General features: G+C 36.3%; 3 protein-coding genes across 3 annotated transcripts; 2 read left to right on the forward strand and 1 right to left on the reverse strand.

The window, feature by feature from the left end:
• Positions 1–374: 374 nt before the first annotated feature.
• On the forward strand, positions 375–10,336 carry LOC113679845 (guanine deaminase). The gene is made up of 15 exons (XM_027196818.2): positions 375–712; positions 1,205–1,296; positions 1,698–1,869; positions 2,175–2,262; positions 2,675–2,774; positions 3,607–3,634; positions 3,989–4,096; positions 4,833–4,946; positions 5,279–5,376; positions 5,841–5,908; positions 7,549–7,698; positions 7,854–7,888; positions 8,215–8,298; positions 9,092–9,119; positions 9,600–10,336. The coding sequence occupies exons 1-15, from the start codon at positions 557–559 to the stop codon at positions 9,719–9,721; spliced, it is 1,443 nt and encodes a 480-aa protein (XP_027052619.2). The 5' UTR covers positions 375–556; the 3' UTR covers positions 9,722–10,336.
• A 934-nt stretch (positions 10,337–11,270) lies between these two features.
• LOC113679844 (cyclin-H) lies at positions 11,271–12,407 on the reverse strand. The gene has a single exon (XM_027196817.2). It carries the CDS (start codon positions 12,318–12,320, stop codon positions 11,427–11,429), a length of 894 nt encoding a protein of 297 aa, XP_027052618.2. The 5' UTR covers positions 12,321–12,407; the 3' UTR covers positions 11,271–11,426.
• A 13-nt stretch (positions 12,408–12,420) lies between these two features.
• On the forward strand, positions 12,421–17,030 carry LOC113679843 (RNA 2',3'-cyclic phosphatase ANGEL2). The gene is made up of 4 exons (XM_027196816.2): positions 12,421–12,673; positions 14,051–14,487; positions 14,836–14,905; positions 15,368–17,030. Exons 1-4 carry the CDS (start codon positions 12,508–12,510, stop codon positions 16,621–16,623), a joined length of 1,929 nt encoding a protein of 642 aa, XP_027052617.2. The 5' UTR covers positions 12,421–12,507; the 3' UTR covers positions 16,624–17,030.
• Positions 17,031–17,390: the final 360 nt, after the last annotated feature.

The following is a 17,390-nucleotide window of genomic DNA, read 5'->3' on the forward strand; positions in this document are numbered from 1 at the left end:
AATTCTCCAGGAAAGTTGCATTTCCGTGAATTAAATGCACGTCCAAAGTTAATTTACAATTTGCGCAAACCATTTTTAATAGTGATATTGATATAATGATATTTTGTTTACTGCCAAAGCCACAAAAACGAAAGTTTGACAAAAATTAGCAAAGAAGAGTCTCTTTGAATTCGTTTAAGGAAGGCTTCCGTTACATGGGTGACGCGACCTTCCCTCATCACAAAGCAGCGTGTAAGAATGCACTTGATGTAAAACAACAACCATACTAACAACAAAAACACCCTCTCAATTTCATTTTCAACAACAAGAACAACAAAAATCACTTATGGTGCTACTCATCAATTTGCGTGACCACGATCGTTCCCGCCATTTTTGCAGAATGCGTGACCAACCTGTATCTAAGTGGCTAGAGACAGAACTATTTCCCCTCGTTGTTTGTACGGATGGTACACCCTGTAAACCAGTATCCCTTTGCAACGTTTGATCCTAGCAGCTCACGAAAGTTAAAGGACTAGATTTTGATAGAAGGTTCGGTGTACAGGAAACTTCTTCGCAAATGGAGAAGGAGACCTACCTGCAATCCAACATGGCGGACAAATACCAGTTTAAAAAATGTTCATATGTTTTCCGTGGAAATTTTGTCCACTCCACCTCTGAAAATGCGTTGGAAATATTACCAGACAAAATTTTAGGAATCAGTCCATCCGGAAAGGTTAATATGCTTGCTTGTTGTTCCATTAGAAAGAAATACGTCATTTTCGAATTTGAGCTACAGCACAAGTACTCCGTGGCTAATGCTGGTCGGGGTATTACAAGATACTCAATTTCGTCTACTGAATTCATAATATGAATTGGCCTCCGTAGAGAGGTGCTAAAGGTGATGTTTCGAGCTTGCGTTAGCCCTTCGTGAGAGCGGTAACGCTCGAATCATCAGTTCTAAACCTATTCCCAGCAACCCCTAGCTAGTTGTAAATGTATGCAGAATGCGTTGAGTGCAACTTCTTTTGATTTGTGCCTATAGCATGTTTTAGTCATTGCATTCATAGGACGTGTTTTACATAGCATTTGCAGAGAAGAGAGTTCCTGTATTATACAGATTTTGGTATAATAACATTATCTCCCATATGATCCTTGTTACTGTTGTCATTCCCCCCAGCCCCCCCCCCCCTCAAGTCTAGCTCAACTGCATTTTGCTTGGCTCTAGATTTTGTTCATAGAAAATGGTGAATCAAATCAAAACTTGTTAGAAATGCAGTATGGATTCACTTCAAAGGATGTAATCTTCTTAAAGCCAAGGTAATTAGCCTAGCTTTTATCAACTAAAATTCTAATAGACTCTAATCTATGGTTGTTTAACAACTAAATAAGTAATTTTAAAAAGAAATTGGTGAAATTGATACCTAAAATGACAAGGGGTGTTGGAAAATAAATAAATATATATATATATATATATATATATTTTTTTTTTTTTTTTCTGGTTAGAGACCAAAATTTAGAATTCAGTGTACGGTTGAGTCACTAAAGAAAGGTTTATCAAATGGTTACACAGAAACCTCTGGAAGGGGATTGCAACTGCTTGTATTGACACTTGAATACAAATTAGAGTCTTGTCTGTGTCATATAAGTATTGTTTTATAACTTACTAATTATTAGTTCCAATTTCTTACACATTATTTCATATGTCTGTATGAACAAAGGCAGTTTATCATGCCAGGACTGATTGACACCCATATTCATGCACCACAGTACAGCTTTACTGGTACTGGTTATGACTGTCATGTTGTTGATTGGCTGAATAAGTACACTTTTCCGACTGAGGCCAGGTTTGAAGATACAAACCTTGCACTTGATGTCTACAAGAAATTGGTGGTAAGTTTTTCATAAAATGGCTCTATTATGTTTTCTAATTAAAATGTCACTGAGAACTACTTTCTGAGATTAATTATTTAACAAACAGATTCCATGCTGACAGTAATAGATAAAAGACGACATCAAAATGTGATAACAAAAAAGTGTTATATGGGGGGCAGTTGTAAATGGTGACATTTGTGTCTATGCATCTGTCTTCCAATAGATCAAATGTAAGATACAATAATAATTTTAGCGATAACTTTATTTTACTGGTAATGGTTTGTATCACATTTAGTTTATCTAACAGTCATGTTTCTCTGAAGAGGAGGTTGCTGATGAATGGTACAACAACAGCATCTTATTTTGCCACCATACATCTTAATGCTACAATGGTTCTTTGTGATGTTATTGGTAAGTTATTACCTCACTTTAACAATGAAGTGGAAGAAAGTTGCAGATGTTAACTATAATTAGTAATTAAAAATTTTAGGCCCTAGATATCCTCTGCTAAGTGAAAAGGAACTATATTTAACTCATGTGGACAATCTTACAGACTTGTTATCAAATTTCCCCCATAGTAGTGATGTTCTATGTTTTAGTACTAAAATCCTGATTGTATAAGTCAGTTATAGAATGAATACATGTTTACATTTCCAACTTATGGTTCCTAAAAACCAGCATCTTGTAACCATTTAAATAGTGTTTCAAGTACTTGACCAGCCTGGTTATCAGGATTATTGATCATGTAGACTTACTTTTTTCTATTTTAATCTACTCTCCAAGGTCTTAATAAGTTAAGCAATCAAACCATTTTGTTCCACAGTGGAGCTTGGTCAGCGGGCATATGTTGGCATCTCTGATGTTGATTGTTCCCCTCAGGAACACAGGAAAACAACAGAATGTTGCGCAGAAGAAACAGAAAGGTACATTTCTAACAATTGTGCATTTTTAATGAAATTGTGATACTTGGAATTAACTAAAGGTCATGGTTAATATCTTGAATACAAGTTTTTCTATAAGAAAGGTTTGCAGAAAATAGCTGCTACTAAGAAAGGATATTGTGTGAACCATGGCCAAATCAATTCTTGTTTTTTTTAGGGGGGAGGGTGGGGGGCTCAGGACACTCGACCCTAAAAGTTTCTCTCTCCACTGACAGGAGTTGTGGGAACACTGTAATTGACAGAAACTTTACGTAAACTTAGTACAAACTAGCATGTCATTAGTGGGTATAGTATCTATAATTCATGTCACTTCATGTTAGAGAAACCAAAATTAATAATAAAAGTTTCATCTGTAGTTGGGAGAAACCATGATTGTAAGATTTATTCTAAGATCAAGGAAGGTCAGTTTAGTGGTGCAAGGAGATGATCACCCACCCATGAGGTCATTGGAAATTCTCAGGGGAATAAAGAGCAAGTCTGTTCTTGAGCCTGTTGGTTCACCCAACAGGTGCTTATCCTGCTTTCCAATTAGCAAGAAGCAGCTAGGAGTGTTACTACTTCCTCCTGGATAGGATGCTAATCCACTTCAAGGTTACCCTGCAGCATTTCAACAGGCTTCCCTGACAATTTGCTTGTACCCATTTATACTCCTGGGTGGAGAGAGGCATGCACTGTAAGAGATAAGTGTCTTACCCAAGAACACAACACATTGACCTGGCAAGTCTTGACCCAAAGTCCAATGCACTCACCATTATGCCACATTTGTCTCATTTCATGCATATTAATGTGCTTTAAAATGTGTCTTTATGAACAGGTTCATCAAACATGTGATTGACATGAATGTAAGTAGAATTGTAGGAAAATCTCCTACCTTATTTTTACCTGCAGACATTACTTTTAAATTGCCAATCATAGCTGCAGTATATGTAGAACACTTTTCAAATACAAACATAGAAATTGCTTAATGCGCCAGCAGGTACTGTTACCTGTTGGTAGAGCACCAAACTACAGAATTCAAATGTCTATGGCTCTTCACCTTGACATGAGGACTTTTTTTTTTCTCTGTCTGATATTTATGACAAAACCAATAACAATTTATCTTTTGTTATAACCTCTCACTACTTTCCAAAGTAGATTTACACATATCCTGCTTTACATTTTCTGTCTTGAGTGAAGTATATTATTTTTTTGTGTAGCATCCCCTTGTGACTCCTGTTCTGACGGCGAGAGGAGTTGCACATTGTACCAAATCACTTTTGACAATTCATGGAGAATTAGCCAAAAAATACAATGTCCCTATTCAGGTTAGTAAAAGAGCAGAGACTTAATTGAAATGCACATCTGAATTTCAGTGATAAATTTTTTTATAGTTGATCACTAATGTTTATTTGAGTATGGAAGGTGTATGTATGGAAGCAGGGTTGATGACTTGTGCAATGCCTCATATGCAGCACAACTCAACAACTACTGGCACCATATAAATAACTTATACATGACATTTAACAATTACAAACCAATAAAACAGAACTACCTAACTTTACCAATGGACTGAATCAGACCAATCACAACTTACTTATGCCACTTAAGTCTTACAAGCAATAGCATCACAGCAAAACTGATCAATCAGGTTATGCAAATGGATTTAGTAAGAACATTTGACTAACTACAACCAATCACTTGACTCTGATGATGATTTCTGCTCAGGTTGTCAAAACATCAGTCACCACTACCAACAACAGTCCTTCTCAGGTCTGCACTCTTCCAGACAATCAGACTAAATTTTCACATGTTACCCTGGGGTTCAAACCATTTACCATACTTGGTGAATAGTAAGCAGTGATTGTAAATAGCAAATTGGTTTGCTTCTTGCCAGTTTGAATTTTAAATCTTGCTTTGTTTTATTTGATTCAGAATTTTTGGGCAATTAATTGTTAAATCCCACCAGCCTCACTGCTATAATACATTTTCAAGGGTAAACATATTTTTTCATAGGTTTGACTGATTAATAAATCTCTTACTTGCTATTTACAAAAATTCCAGGGACATTTGCGTGAAATCAAAGATGAACTGGCTAGTTGGAACTTTGCTTCTGAGTTTTCTCAGACTTCTGATTTGGCAAAAATACTTGAGGAATGTGAGCTCCTAACAGACAAGGTAAATCCACTTATTTTAAGGAAGCTATGCCTTGAAAAAGTTTCATTCTGAAGTGCTTCTAGCCATGAAAGTAAGATCAATGTGAGGATTGAATCTGAATTGTTAAATTATCAGTTTTTGATTTTTGAAATTGGGTAGATGCAAAATAAAAATGCAAATGTGAAATATGAACAAAGGATTGGGGGTATACTGTATGATGTCCATTTCAAAGCCACAAGAGTAAAAAAAAAACAAATTTACAGCAGAACTTATACTTGAGTTGACAATAGGTTGTTAAAGGTACAATTTTTTGTAGTACAACCAAATGAATTTTCTGTTTTCTTCAACCATAGGCCTATTATGCACACTGTATTTATGTTACTGAGGAAGAGATTGACCTGATGTTGTTACGCAGCACTGGGGTTGCTCATTGCCCTATTTCAAATTTTGAGTACGTATGGGCCTCTTATTTTTATGTTTCATAAAATTATCACTCTTCAGACTGCTCCTATATAGAGAGCAAATAAAAATATTTGTTGGATGAGAAATTTGATAAGTAAATCTCTAAGTAGTACCACTCCAATCATTACCTGTTTCAGATTACCATGTCATAAAGTAAACTTAAATATTAGAAGTTTTTGATCATGGGAGATCTTACACATATAGCATATACACATGAAAGACATTTTGCAATTTTGATAACATCTTTCTAGGAACTTGGGTTTTCAAACATGGGAGAGTAATTAAATTTTTTTTACATAATATTTCCCTGAGGAATTAATAACTGAGAAGATTTTTGGCTGAGTCTTTGAGGCCTTATGATAAAAAACAGTGATAAAATTGTAATTAAGGCTATTATTTGGCTTTAATTTCCACTATACTGGACTGGAAATTTTATTTTTCTCCTAACTCAAGTTTGAAAAGTGGTGTTGCTGATATCAGACATCTGCTGGATAGGCAGTTAAAAGTTGGTCTTGGAACAGGTAATACAAGCTTTCTGAGACAATGATGTATGTTAACTTAATGTGTGCACCATAACACTGTATTAATTTTTAACTTTAAGTTTATCATTAATTGAGAGTTGCACAAAATCATTGGTAATTGTGAAGAAGAGCTCCCCGAAAAACCTGTCGGCCGAATGTCGGTCAACTGTCGGCCGACAGTCGGCCGACAGTCTACCGACAGCTAACCAACAGGTTACCGACAGGTTAAGAAAAAAGAAAAATTGTGTTAAAAACGACAGTCTACCGACAGCTAACCAACAGGTTACCGACAGGTTAAGAAAAAAGAAAAATTGTGTTAAAAACGAACAGTTAACGTGACATAACAATCCGTAATGGTGATGTATGACTCGACCGACTTCACCTAGTTACCGATCGACGGCAAAGTTGAAAGTATGTAAAGAAACGTTTCTTCCGAAATGTTGTTGTCAGATGCGTATAGGATATATCACTTGCGTAATTTACAACACACCAGACAATCTAAGAATCGCATTGGAAGATAATTTAATCGAAAAACTCGGCCAAAAACTCTGATAACCATAAGCTACGTATCAATACAAACATTTTCGTTCAAATCGCCCAACAATGCAACGCTGCCTCTTATGGTATGTTATGTATGTATCAATAATGTTTACCTTGTGCATTTGTGTTGCTTACATCGTCCTCTATCTTGCAGGTTTGGGATGAATTGCTATTTCCAATTTCAAGTTTAATAAATGATACAACTGTGAATCTTTTTACTCGTTATGTTAAGTAATAAATTACTATACGCAACAATTCGATAATTAGACTTGGATGCGTGATGCGATAATTGATTTAGGCGCGCGCCGCTAAAATCACGATTCTACAAGCCGACATTTCACCACTCACAAAATGGCTCCTTTAGGAGCCACCAAATCTTGAAAGTCAATTGTCAACGTATTACACATGTTGGATGTTGTATCAAGCGAAAACCGAGAGAAAACATTAAGGTTTGTGTCAACGTTTCACGGACAAGCTACCGACAAGCTACCGACAGGTTACCGACACATTACCAACAGTCGGCCGACTGTCGGCCGACTGTCGGTCCACTGTCGGCCGACAGGTAGCCTATATTTAGGGCAAAACCTGTCGGCCGTCTGTCGGCCAACTGTCGGCCGACAAACGGCCGACAGACGACCAACTGTCGGCCGACAAACGGCCGACAGACGACCAACTGTCGGCCGACTGTCGGCCGACAGTTGACCGACAGTCGGCCGACAGGTTTTTTGGGGAGCTCTTCTTCACAATTACCAAATCATTGGTGTCTCTGCATATAGTCTTTATCATCGAAACTATTGGATCTTAAGTCACTGTCCTAATCAAAATTTAATGGAAATAAGTTTCAGTGGTAGAATCAATACCAGATGAATTGTTGTTGTTGTTTTTTTTAATTTTACAAACAGTGAACTGAAATTAACATGCTTAAATGTTGAATAGAATGTACTATAAGCTTCAGTCCTCCTAAGTGGATATATTGCAATGAGTCCACTGGAAACTGAATCAGATGTGCAATATTTTGAGAGGCTTTTATTTAAAGTCTTGATATTTAGTATGAGGAGTTTTAACATTTCCCCCTCTTTGTTTCTCAATGGAGCCTACAGATGTCTCAGGAGGCCACTCTCCATCAATGCTTGATGTCATTCGTCAGTGTATAACTGCCTCCAATGTTGTTGCCTTCAGCAAGCCTGAATCTTACAGATCTCTGTCTTACAAGGATGCTTTTAGATTGGCCACTTTAGGGGGCAGTGAGGGTAAGAATAATCCCAAAACCTTTAGCATAAGGTTGATGACCATGGATTTTTTTCAACTTACATTCTAAATACCCATTATTTAGTTCAATTGGTTGTTTAAACTAAACACTGTGAATTGGGATCTGATTACTAATTATTATCTACTGACATTTCAGTTTTAGGATTAAGTGACAAAATTGGCAACTTTGAGGTAAGGATGAATGTGGTATTTTCTCTAGCAGCTTTAAATTCACAGAGGATCTAGCCTAGCTTAGAACAGTGCTAGAGTGCAGAACAATTTTGATCATATTGTGGCATTTCTTGGAGTGGACCTGCATCTTAACACAGTGTTCTTCTTTTTTTTTTGACATTGTAATGAATTAAATTATCAAATGCTACTTGCCCTCTTTATTATCATCTATAGATTAAAGAAAGGGTAATAAGGACAACAACTGTAACATATAACCTGGTTGAACACCAATTTATTCATTATATAGTGATAATACATGCTTTTGTTTTGAAACTTTTTCAAACAAGGTTAGCAAAGAATTTGATGCATTACTCATTGACCCTGATGCTGAGGACTCGCCCTTTGATTGTTTTGACAATGACACCTTAGAGGTAGGTATATGGCCACTGAAGGGTGATATGATTCCAGTCATCCTATATTCAAGTTTTATTGACTGTTATCAAATCCTTAGACCTACCCCTGGTGGTTCTGTACTGTTTTGCTTCAACAAGAGACTGAATAAAGGGATTCAAAGCTGCTATTAAATGCAACTTGTGTTAAACCAGTAATCATTGTTTATTATTTCTGGAGAAAGAAATGCAAAGTAATAGTTTTTGATCAAGTGTGGAGTTCCTTGATGGTGTAGCAGTAACTTAATGTTTTAAAGATTCACTGTGTGGTAACCTAAGAGCATAAAGTGGTTGCCAGTTGAAATAAATTTTGTTTAGATTGCTAGGAAACAAAAGGAAGAAAAACAAAAGCAAAAAAAATGGACATGTGGTGCACTACCTAATATTTTGTGGAAATGTCCAATTGACTTGATCCATTTGTTATAAAAATGTTACACCTTCATCAGGCTATCAAATATGGGTCACCAAATTGTCAACTTTGCTGCAAATTTTGGTCCCTCAATTTTTTTTTGTTCCTAATGTGACAAAAACATTTGTGGCTGGGAGCACCAACCAATATTTAACACATAGATGCACAACCACAATGCAATTTTGAATGATGGAGAAACTCCAGCAATAAAGATTCCCTCTCTGGGTAGTTTCCTCAAAATATTGATGAACAGCAAAGTAATGTGTGCATGTTAAATGAAGACTATACATTTCAGGCTGTTAAATGTTAGTATAGTTTAATCAATACTTATTTATAGTAATCTGTATTTTTTTTTTTTTCAAAAAGGATGTGATTCAGAAGTTTCTGATGCTTGGTAAGTCCAGAGCTAGAGTCATAACAATTATTACTGATTGAATTTAATCAACACTGCTTCATGAGAGTCTCAGTTTTAAATAATTTTTCGTGTGTTCAATGAAAGGAGGGAATTAACTTAATCTGATCTACAGTCTTCTGAAGCACTATTAGGTCTATCTCTTTGTTTTCTTGGTTGTACAGTTGTACCATGTAGATTTATTACATTTTATGATTACTTTTTTAGTTTTAAATTGTCACTTCTAGTAATTTATTTTTATTCCATGGACCTGAAAGGTTGATGATCACTTGCTCTGCTCCATTCTGATTTTAACATTAAATTTGATTACATAAGATATTTGCATATTTTTTAAAATCTGTGTTGATGGCATACCCTCAATTGACCTGACACTTTTGAGTCCTAACATAAGATAGTATAATTCCTGTTATCAACTTTAATGTCTTACTTTTTATCCTTTGCTATTAAATGCCATTTGTACAGGTGATGACAGAAACATTCTCCAAGTTTATGTGGCTGGGCGACCAGTAGCAGGAAGGACTCTTGTCTCTTCATACTTCTCTTCCAAAAGGAAACAAGGATTAGATATTGAGTTTACTTCCTGAACAATGAAGATCTTGCTCATTATCAGATCTCTTAGAACTGGAACATACCCTTACCTAACAAAATGCCTTAGTTATATTTCAAAATTATATATTCAGTAATACATATTTATACAAATTTATCCAGCATCCACGTCATAGTCATGTTAAACATGCCTAAATTATATTTTTGGTGTAGTGTTTTAAGGCCGAGTGAAATATATTATATTCATTTATGTAAAACTAGGTAGTTTTGAGAAATCAGTTATATCTAATCAAACTTTAATTTGCAGTTCATGTTTCTCTGTTTTGTCTAACTTTACTTTTTCCAAAATATACCCATGCCCCACCAGCAATAATTACACTTAATAATTCACTGGTAATTGAAAATAAATATTAGGTAGACCTTACATCTTTAAAAGGAATAATTTTTACCAAAGGGTCTTGATATTAGCAGGCAAGTCAAGAATTTATCCTTTAATTCACACACTTTCATGCTTTACCTCTTTTCTTGTTGTCACTATTTATCATAATTAGCATTGTTTTACTTACTAAATAATTCAACTTCCAATGCTTTGTACACTAATTAACTGAAGATGACAGAAGTTTCTATCAAAACATGTATTACAGACTTAAAAAGTTTTGTTGCTTTCTTTAATTATTTTTACCCTGTTTAAATTACCAATGTGTTCAGCCACATCTTCCCATAGGCCTTTGTTAGAATGCAGTGCTCATTTGAGTGATGCTGGTAATCCATGATTGTATTTGTTATATGGTTTGGGTCAACTATGCATCTTTGATTGTCCAAAAGCCATGCACTCCCCTCTCAGCCAAACAGATGCAAAACCAAAGCCAGTCACTACTTAGCAACTTCCATTTTCCCCCTGCCTCAGGCAGATTTGCTTCTTTTTTTAAGCTCTTGTTGGCTGCCTTCTATTTCAACAAAAAACATTTAGAGATTTACACTATCAGCTTGATTTTACTGTTTATAATATGGTAGTCTATCATCATGAACCCTGTCTTTAAACAAAGTCTGTCTTTAAAATTATTCATCAGGGTGGCTTTAAGGTTCTTCTGGTAGAAAGGGATTGTTTTAGGGATTTTGTACCTTGTTAACATTCAGTGGTAGGGTAAAGCAGAAACCAACTAAATGGAAGATGATAGAGAGGCATGGTGAGGGAAAATAATCATTTGTCCAAAATCCCAAAACAATAATGCAGCTGGGGTGCAAATCTTAAAATGTAGAGGCCAGGGTGCAAACCAGGTCACACCCATGTCTCCCCTTTAGATCTCAAGCAAGCAGATTTCAGATGTTTCCCATCCTACAGTGGGAAAGCTTTAATCCTTTAACTCCCAAGATCTCATTAGTAGTCCTCCTTACTGTCTGTCAAATGATTCTCATTTTGTTAGTTTGGAGAATTTGGTAGCAGATCAATCAGTAATTCCATAATTGATATCTTTCTTCATTCTCATCACTTGTCCACATGATACTGTATAGGTATAGTAAGGAGAAATTCTGTCTTGGTCACTCATGGTAGTTAGAGGGTTAAAAATGACATTACATAGAGAGGAATGCACAAAAGCTTTAACTTTATTGTCCTTTGAGTTCAAAACAAACTACTAGCACTTCTGATAAGGTACTAACAGTAACTCAACACAGTAGTTATAACTTTGTTCCTTTCCAAGGCAATCTTTTTAACTAGTCTCTTCTGATTTCTTGTCAGAGCCACTAGTCATCAATATCCATCGCTTTCTCCCTTTCTGCTTTCTTTTTCTTAAACAGTTTGTTATCAGGGTTGTTCTCAGGATTTCTACATGATTTCAGCTTCTGTTCTAAACTTTTGACCTCTTCTTTACTCACTGTACATTTCTGAACAGTAACCAGACTTACTACGTTCTCAATCTGGCGAAGAAGAAGTTCGTGTTGCTCACCCAAATTTGCACTTATGTAAGCGCTTATGTACTCACGGGATACACTAAAAAGAGCCGCTAAAGCAATTTGTGATGGCGGGTAAAGTAAGGAAACATCGGTCAACAGAGCTTTTCTGAGAAATTCTGCTACTAACGGACGCCATTTCTCAGGATCACCTGACCTTGGACACCTGGTTTTAAAATCGATGATAAAGCCTTCAAGTGGTCTATACGGATTGTGAACTGTTAAATGGAAGTCAAGACGTTGCACTAGTAGTAATTCATGAGCAAGAATAAAGTCTATGGTCTTTGCCCTCCGATCTACTGGAAGGATTTCTACAAATCTATCCACAGACAAATTATGCTCCTCAACTTTGCAAGCCATGTACAAACAGACCAAGAACATCTCTTTCGGAGGGTGATCCATGACTGATGTTTTTAAATAAAAACGTTTTAAGTAAGCCACAGCTGTTGCTGTCACAGCACTTGGTACAGAAGGTTGAAACTTTTCGCTAACTTCAATCAAAACACTTTGGTAGTATTCGACCAACTTCATTCCTTCCTCAACAATCAAAAAGTCAACATCTTTCTTCGCAGGGAAGTTTTCGCGAAAATTCTCACAGTAAACGCCGTTTACCTCCTGACGAATATGTCGTAGCTCTTCTTCACTTGAAAAAGTCCAATGCTTTCTTTGCGTACTGGTGTGAAACATTTTTGGAGGTTTCTCCTGATCACTTCAAATGCAAAGCAATCTTCCTTGTCTGAGCAGCTTGATCACATTTGTAGCCACGCCTTCACCTGCGGGCTCATGAAGGTCACGCTATTGATACCAAAAGAAAGGTACATTGCTGTGTAAGCGTTGCGAAACTACACGCAACGAACGGGTGACGACATATAGGATGAAAGCTGTAAGGCCGTTCTTTGCTCGAGCTGCCAAGAAGTGTAAATATTCATATGAGGGGGAAGTACATCAGACTTCTGCTGGAAAACAGTTCGGAAGGAAATCTACCGAAATAAACGACGCAATGGAAGCCATGAGCAGTGCATCATTGGTAGACATGCAAGGTTTGCGCGCTTCTTTTCGGAAATATTTCTACATAACCCGATACTTATGATTTATAAACAAAGCCTTAGTTTAAAAATCTGTTGTACTTGCAATTATTTTATTTTATCAAAGGACTGAATTCATGATGAAGTATGTGATTATACAGAAATCTTGCCTCTCGTCTGACATTTGTGTACAGAGAGCTCTAGTACGTTTAGTATTCGTGTAGAATATATTTCGCGTCGCATGAGTCGGAATCGTATAGGGAGAATCATTTCAGTCTGCTCTGCATTGTGTCAATCATAATGTCAGCTTGAACCAGTGCCATCGTATTCGCTTTTATTAATTTGTAAACGTTGTTATGCTGATGTAAGTTACATGTTTGAGTACTGAGGGAAAATCCTCGATCTTTCCTTTTTTTAAATGGTCCTTATTGTTACCTCTGCAAGAGATAGGAATTTCATAACAAGAAGAGTGCTGATACGTAGGCTGTTTTTGATAACACTTCAGACAAGCTTGGTGTTATCAGTGGAATGAGAGGAATGAGTGACATTGAAGAAATGTAAAATGGTTTCCGTGTTTACACAGCCTGATGTAAACACTTGGGAGGTTGGGAGAACACAAGATAAGCGTAGGAAACCACGACGCGAAGCGGAGTGGTTACCAGCTTATCATCAGGCTATGTAAACACAGAAACCATTTTACATTTCTTTTATAAAATAACTAATAAAAGAGGAACGAAAACCGTGTTTACATATGCTTATGTAAAATGGTTTTATGGCCAATCAGAGTGCGCATACTATTTGAATTATTTTATAATAAAAAATTGATACCACTTTTTAGCATTAATTTTTAGCAGTTAATGTCAGTGTTTACACATTGGATTATCACATTATTTCTTTGGGTTACACTGGCTGATATCATTGTTACCCTTAGTTACCCTCTTGTTGACATCAATAGACTGAGGAAACCTTCTGAATGAAGAGTGAAGTAGTTTTCACTATCAATGTCATCAACACAATTGAATGAGAAAACCCTCTGAATGACGAGTGAAGTTGTTTTAACAATCAATGTTATCAAAACAGTTGATAGCAAGGATATGATTACTTCCCTTTTGTGGATCAAATTTTGTGTTAGTGGGAAAGTGATAACAATCAATAGTAACTGATTAAAATCATTATTTTTAAAAGAAAATGGATTTGATTTCTTATCACTAAATAAGTCATGGTAGTGGTGTCAGATTGGATAACTTTTTCACTACTGTTCATTGCTGATGAATTGATGTTACCTGAAGTCGGCATCCACCAGTTCTTTTGAATATGAATTCTATTTTATTTATTTATTTATTTATTAGACCAGGAATGTTTATACTTAATTATTATGATCTTGTGTTGCAGTCCCTGAAGTTAGCAGTGCTGGGAACTTGAATCAACATGAGACTCCTATTAAAAACAATTCAGCCAACTCCACATATTGCACACCTGTTTATCCATCAACAACAACTATCAAACCAGTACAGTCAAGTCAAGATGAAGAGCAAAATGCTTCAAGTGGCTCTTATCAAGAATACTGCTCTGAAAGTATGGAACCCTTGCAGCAGCCTTGTTTTACATCTCCAGATGAGTTGGGACGTAGGTGGCACAATTTGCGAAGAAAATGTTATCGGCCACAGAGAAACCAGAACTTTACTTTTAAAGTAGTTTCTTACAATGTACTTGCTGATGGTTTACTGCATTCCAACAGCCATCTGTACTGTGGATCTGAAGAGTGGCTGAAAGATTGGGAGTACAGACGGAAAAATCTTCTGAAAGAATTGCTATCCTACAAGGCCGATGTAAGTATTGGTAATAGTGAATTGAATTATTGGAAGAAAACCTTCATTAAGTTTGTCAGGAGGAACTATTATCTGTAATTTTGAAATCTCTAAATTAAGAAAGTGTGGTCTTCATGCAAGTCAGCTGAATGTTTCATTTTTCCAATGAATTGAGTGAGGTACAGATGTTGTCACTGCTGGTTCAATCTTCTCCTTGTTTCTCACTTGTGTGGCATCAGAGTACATGTATGTTCTTTGCTTGTGGCAAATGAGGCAGAATATGAATGAATTCATGATATTTTATATGATTGCCACAAAGTTAAATATGATAGTCAGGTGTCTTGAATGTTACATATAATTATGTACTAGGTTTTGTGTCTTCAAGAAGTTGAAGATAGTCATTATGAGGACTGGTTTGAACCTAAGCTGAGGGAGAAAGGTAAAAATGACATTCATTTCTGAGTTTAGACAAGACTAGAAGAGGGCATGACTGACTAACAGAGTTTTTCTCAGGGTTTCTCTTCCCATCTCTAGGAATGATTGAGGGATAAAAGAAAGGCTGGGTATAAACTTGTGGCTAAGCCTCCAATCTTTAACTCATTGTTAAGGTCAAGTTTATCTTTGGTCTTGAGGGCTTTTCATAAGTTATCGAATTCTATGATCTCACAACTAACAAAAGTCTAGTCAAACCAAGATCATGTGTAATGTTTTTTCTGAAGGCTGTCTTCATCCTTATTGTGGTGGGATTATAAATTTACATCAAGGTGTAATTTTTCTTTGATATTTGAGCTCTTTAGAACCCCATAGTTCTCTTGCCTTTTTAGAATTTCTTTCACATGTGCATGTTGGTTAGAGACTTTTCTTAGAACCATGAATTTTAGATTTTAACATATTTTATTAGGTTATACTGGAGTGTACAAGAAAAGAAGTGGTGATAAAACAGATGGATGCGCTACATTTTTCAAGAAATCAAGATTTACGTTAGTGAAATCAGAACTTGTCTCCTTTAATAAACCAAACGTGAAGCTTATGGATCGTCATAATGTAGCTGTTGTGGTTCTTTTGAAACCAAAAGTTCCAGGCCGCTCATCTCGCAATTCAAACAATCTTGTATGCATCTCAAACACTCATTTACTTTTCAACAAAAAAAGAGGAGACATCAAACTTGCCCAACTTGCCTGCTTATTTTCAGAAATTGAGGAAATAGCAAGAATCTCCTCTTCTGGTCAAAGAAATGCAGCCTATCATCCCATCATTTGTTGTGGAGATTTCAACAGTATTCCATTTTCACCAATCTATGATTTTGTTATGCGAGGGTCTCTTAATTACAAAGGCATGCATCGTGATAACTTTTCTGGGCAAAGTCATATGCGCAGGAGTTACCCTCCAAGTCAGGAATTAAGAAGTAATATTATTCCTTGGGAACTAGGAATCACAACAACATGCACCAAGAGAAATGAGTCAACAGAAGTAGAGAGTGTTTTAAGTATTGATTGTGAGAAAGTTGATTTGCAACCCTCAGGAGTGGAGCCCCTCTCTACAGGATCTGCATCTTGTGTGTCAGCATCAAAGAGTGTGTTACCATTTGAGAAGAGTAGACAACATTTTTCATTGTCTAGACAGGCTGGTAATTGTGCTCACTTGCCAAGAAATCACCATTTAGGATCTCTCTGTTTCAATCCAGAACCTGGTTCAAGCACTAAACTTCAGTCAGATGTACGTGGAAGAATATCACTGCAAAACACTCAGCCATCCTCTTTAAACTCCACAGAAAATGAGAATGTTTCACGGGAAGAAGCACAAAGCAGTACACATCTTTTGGCAAAAATGACTGAAAAAAGTGTATACGATGCTACCACAATCCAACGGCACAATTTTTCTGATGTGTTTAGTGTGTACAGGCATTACTTTCAAGATGGGCAGCCAGAAGTGACAACTTTTCACGATCAAGTGTGCACTACTGTAGACTATATATTTGTTTCTCCTGGACGGCGGCAGAACTGCCAAAGGTGTCACCGCCGTCATGGATCCCTACAGATGACAGGGAACCTTGAGTTGCTGTCAGAAAGTGATATACAGACTCTTGGTGGCCTCCCAAATAAGTATATCTCATCTGATCACCTTGCACTAGTTTCTTCATTTTTGTTACATGTTTGAAACGCAAAACAACCCCTAAAATTTACCCAGCACAATGGAGGAGTTTTGTCTCCACATTTTTGTAAGTATTGATTTGTACAAAGATGAAGGTTTGGTATGAAATACAAATTGTGAGTTTCAAATCAGTTGTATTCCTGGTGCAAGAAGGAACTTGTTTTTATCTTCTCCAGCAATTTCTTAGAATTCATAAAGATTTCAACAGAGGATGAACATTACAAATCATTGGGTTCAACTTTCTTGTGTAAATGTTTTTAATAACTTCTCAGGACAGCTGTTCAACTTTCTTGTGTAAGTGTTTTTAATGACTTCTCAGAACAGCTGTTTTTATGCATGTTAAAAGAAAGTAGTTTTGACTAAGAATTTTTTTAAGCTGTTGTCATTACTTAAATTAAAATTGAAGTTAGCAAGCTTTTAGGGTGTGGTTCCTTGAGTCTAAAACAAATCCTCATCAACCAATATTGCCTATTGGGGAATTTTTCTTCTATCAGTCCAAATTGTTTATCAGTGAATCTACATTTAAGGAAGTTGTGGCTGTGGCCGCAGATTTGACCTGCGTTCTAGCCATGGCCTAATCATTGTTCTGTGTTTCCTTGGCGATTGTTCTCTCAACCAAGGAGTAGGAATGGTTAAGGTGATTCCTCAGAAAAAAAAAGTTATCCAACAATTTTTTCTTAGACTTTCCTTAAATTTTCCTTACCAGTGTCTTTTTCTAACAATACAATGAAAACAGATAGGCCACCGTGTTTGATTAAGAGATATGATGAGCC

The sequence above is a fragment of the Pocillopora damicornis genome, chromosome 2 (genome assembly GCF_964200805.1).
Source record: "Pocillopora damicornis chromosome 2, jaPocDami1.2, whole genome shotgun sequence".
Classification (NCBI taxonomy): Eukaryota; Metazoa; Cnidaria; class Anthozoa; order Scleractinia; family Pocilloporidae; genus Pocillopora; species Pocillopora damicornis.

What these genes read in the sequence shown, in the direction of transcription:
- LOC113679845 (XM_027196818.2), top strand. Translation starts at nt 557, where the DNA reads ATGGAGAAGGAGACCTACCTGCAATCCAACATGGCGGACAAATACCAG. An exon ending in AATACAATGTCCCTATTCAG is followed by an intron (nt 4,097 to 4,832) that starts GTTAGTAAAAGA and finishes CAAAAATTCCAG; the next exon opens with GGACATTTGCGTGAAATCAA. An exon ending in CACTTTAGGGGGCAGTGAGG is followed by an intron (nt 7,699 to 7,853) that starts GTAAGAATAATC and finishes CTGACATTTCAG; the next exon opens with TTTTAGGATTAAGTGACAAA.
- LOC113679844 (XM_027196817.2), bottom strand. Translation starts at nt 12,320, where the DNA reads ATGTTTCACACCAGTACGCAAAGAAAGCATTGGACTTTTTCAAGTGAA.
- LOC113679843 (XM_027196816.2), top strand. Translation starts at nt 12,508, where the DNA reads ATGAAAGCTGTAAGGCCGTTCTTTGCTCGAGCTGCCAAGAAGTGTAAA. An exon ending in ATCATTGGTAGACATGCAAG is followed by an intron (nt 12,674 to 14,050) that starts GTTTGCGCGCTT and finishes CTTGTGTTGCAG; the next exon opens with TCCCTGAAGTTAGCAGTGCT. An exon ending in ACCTAAGCTGAGGGAGAAAG is followed by an intron (nt 14,906 to 15,367) that starts GTAAAAATGACA and finishes ATATTTTATTAG; the next exon opens with GTTATACTGGAGTGTACAAG.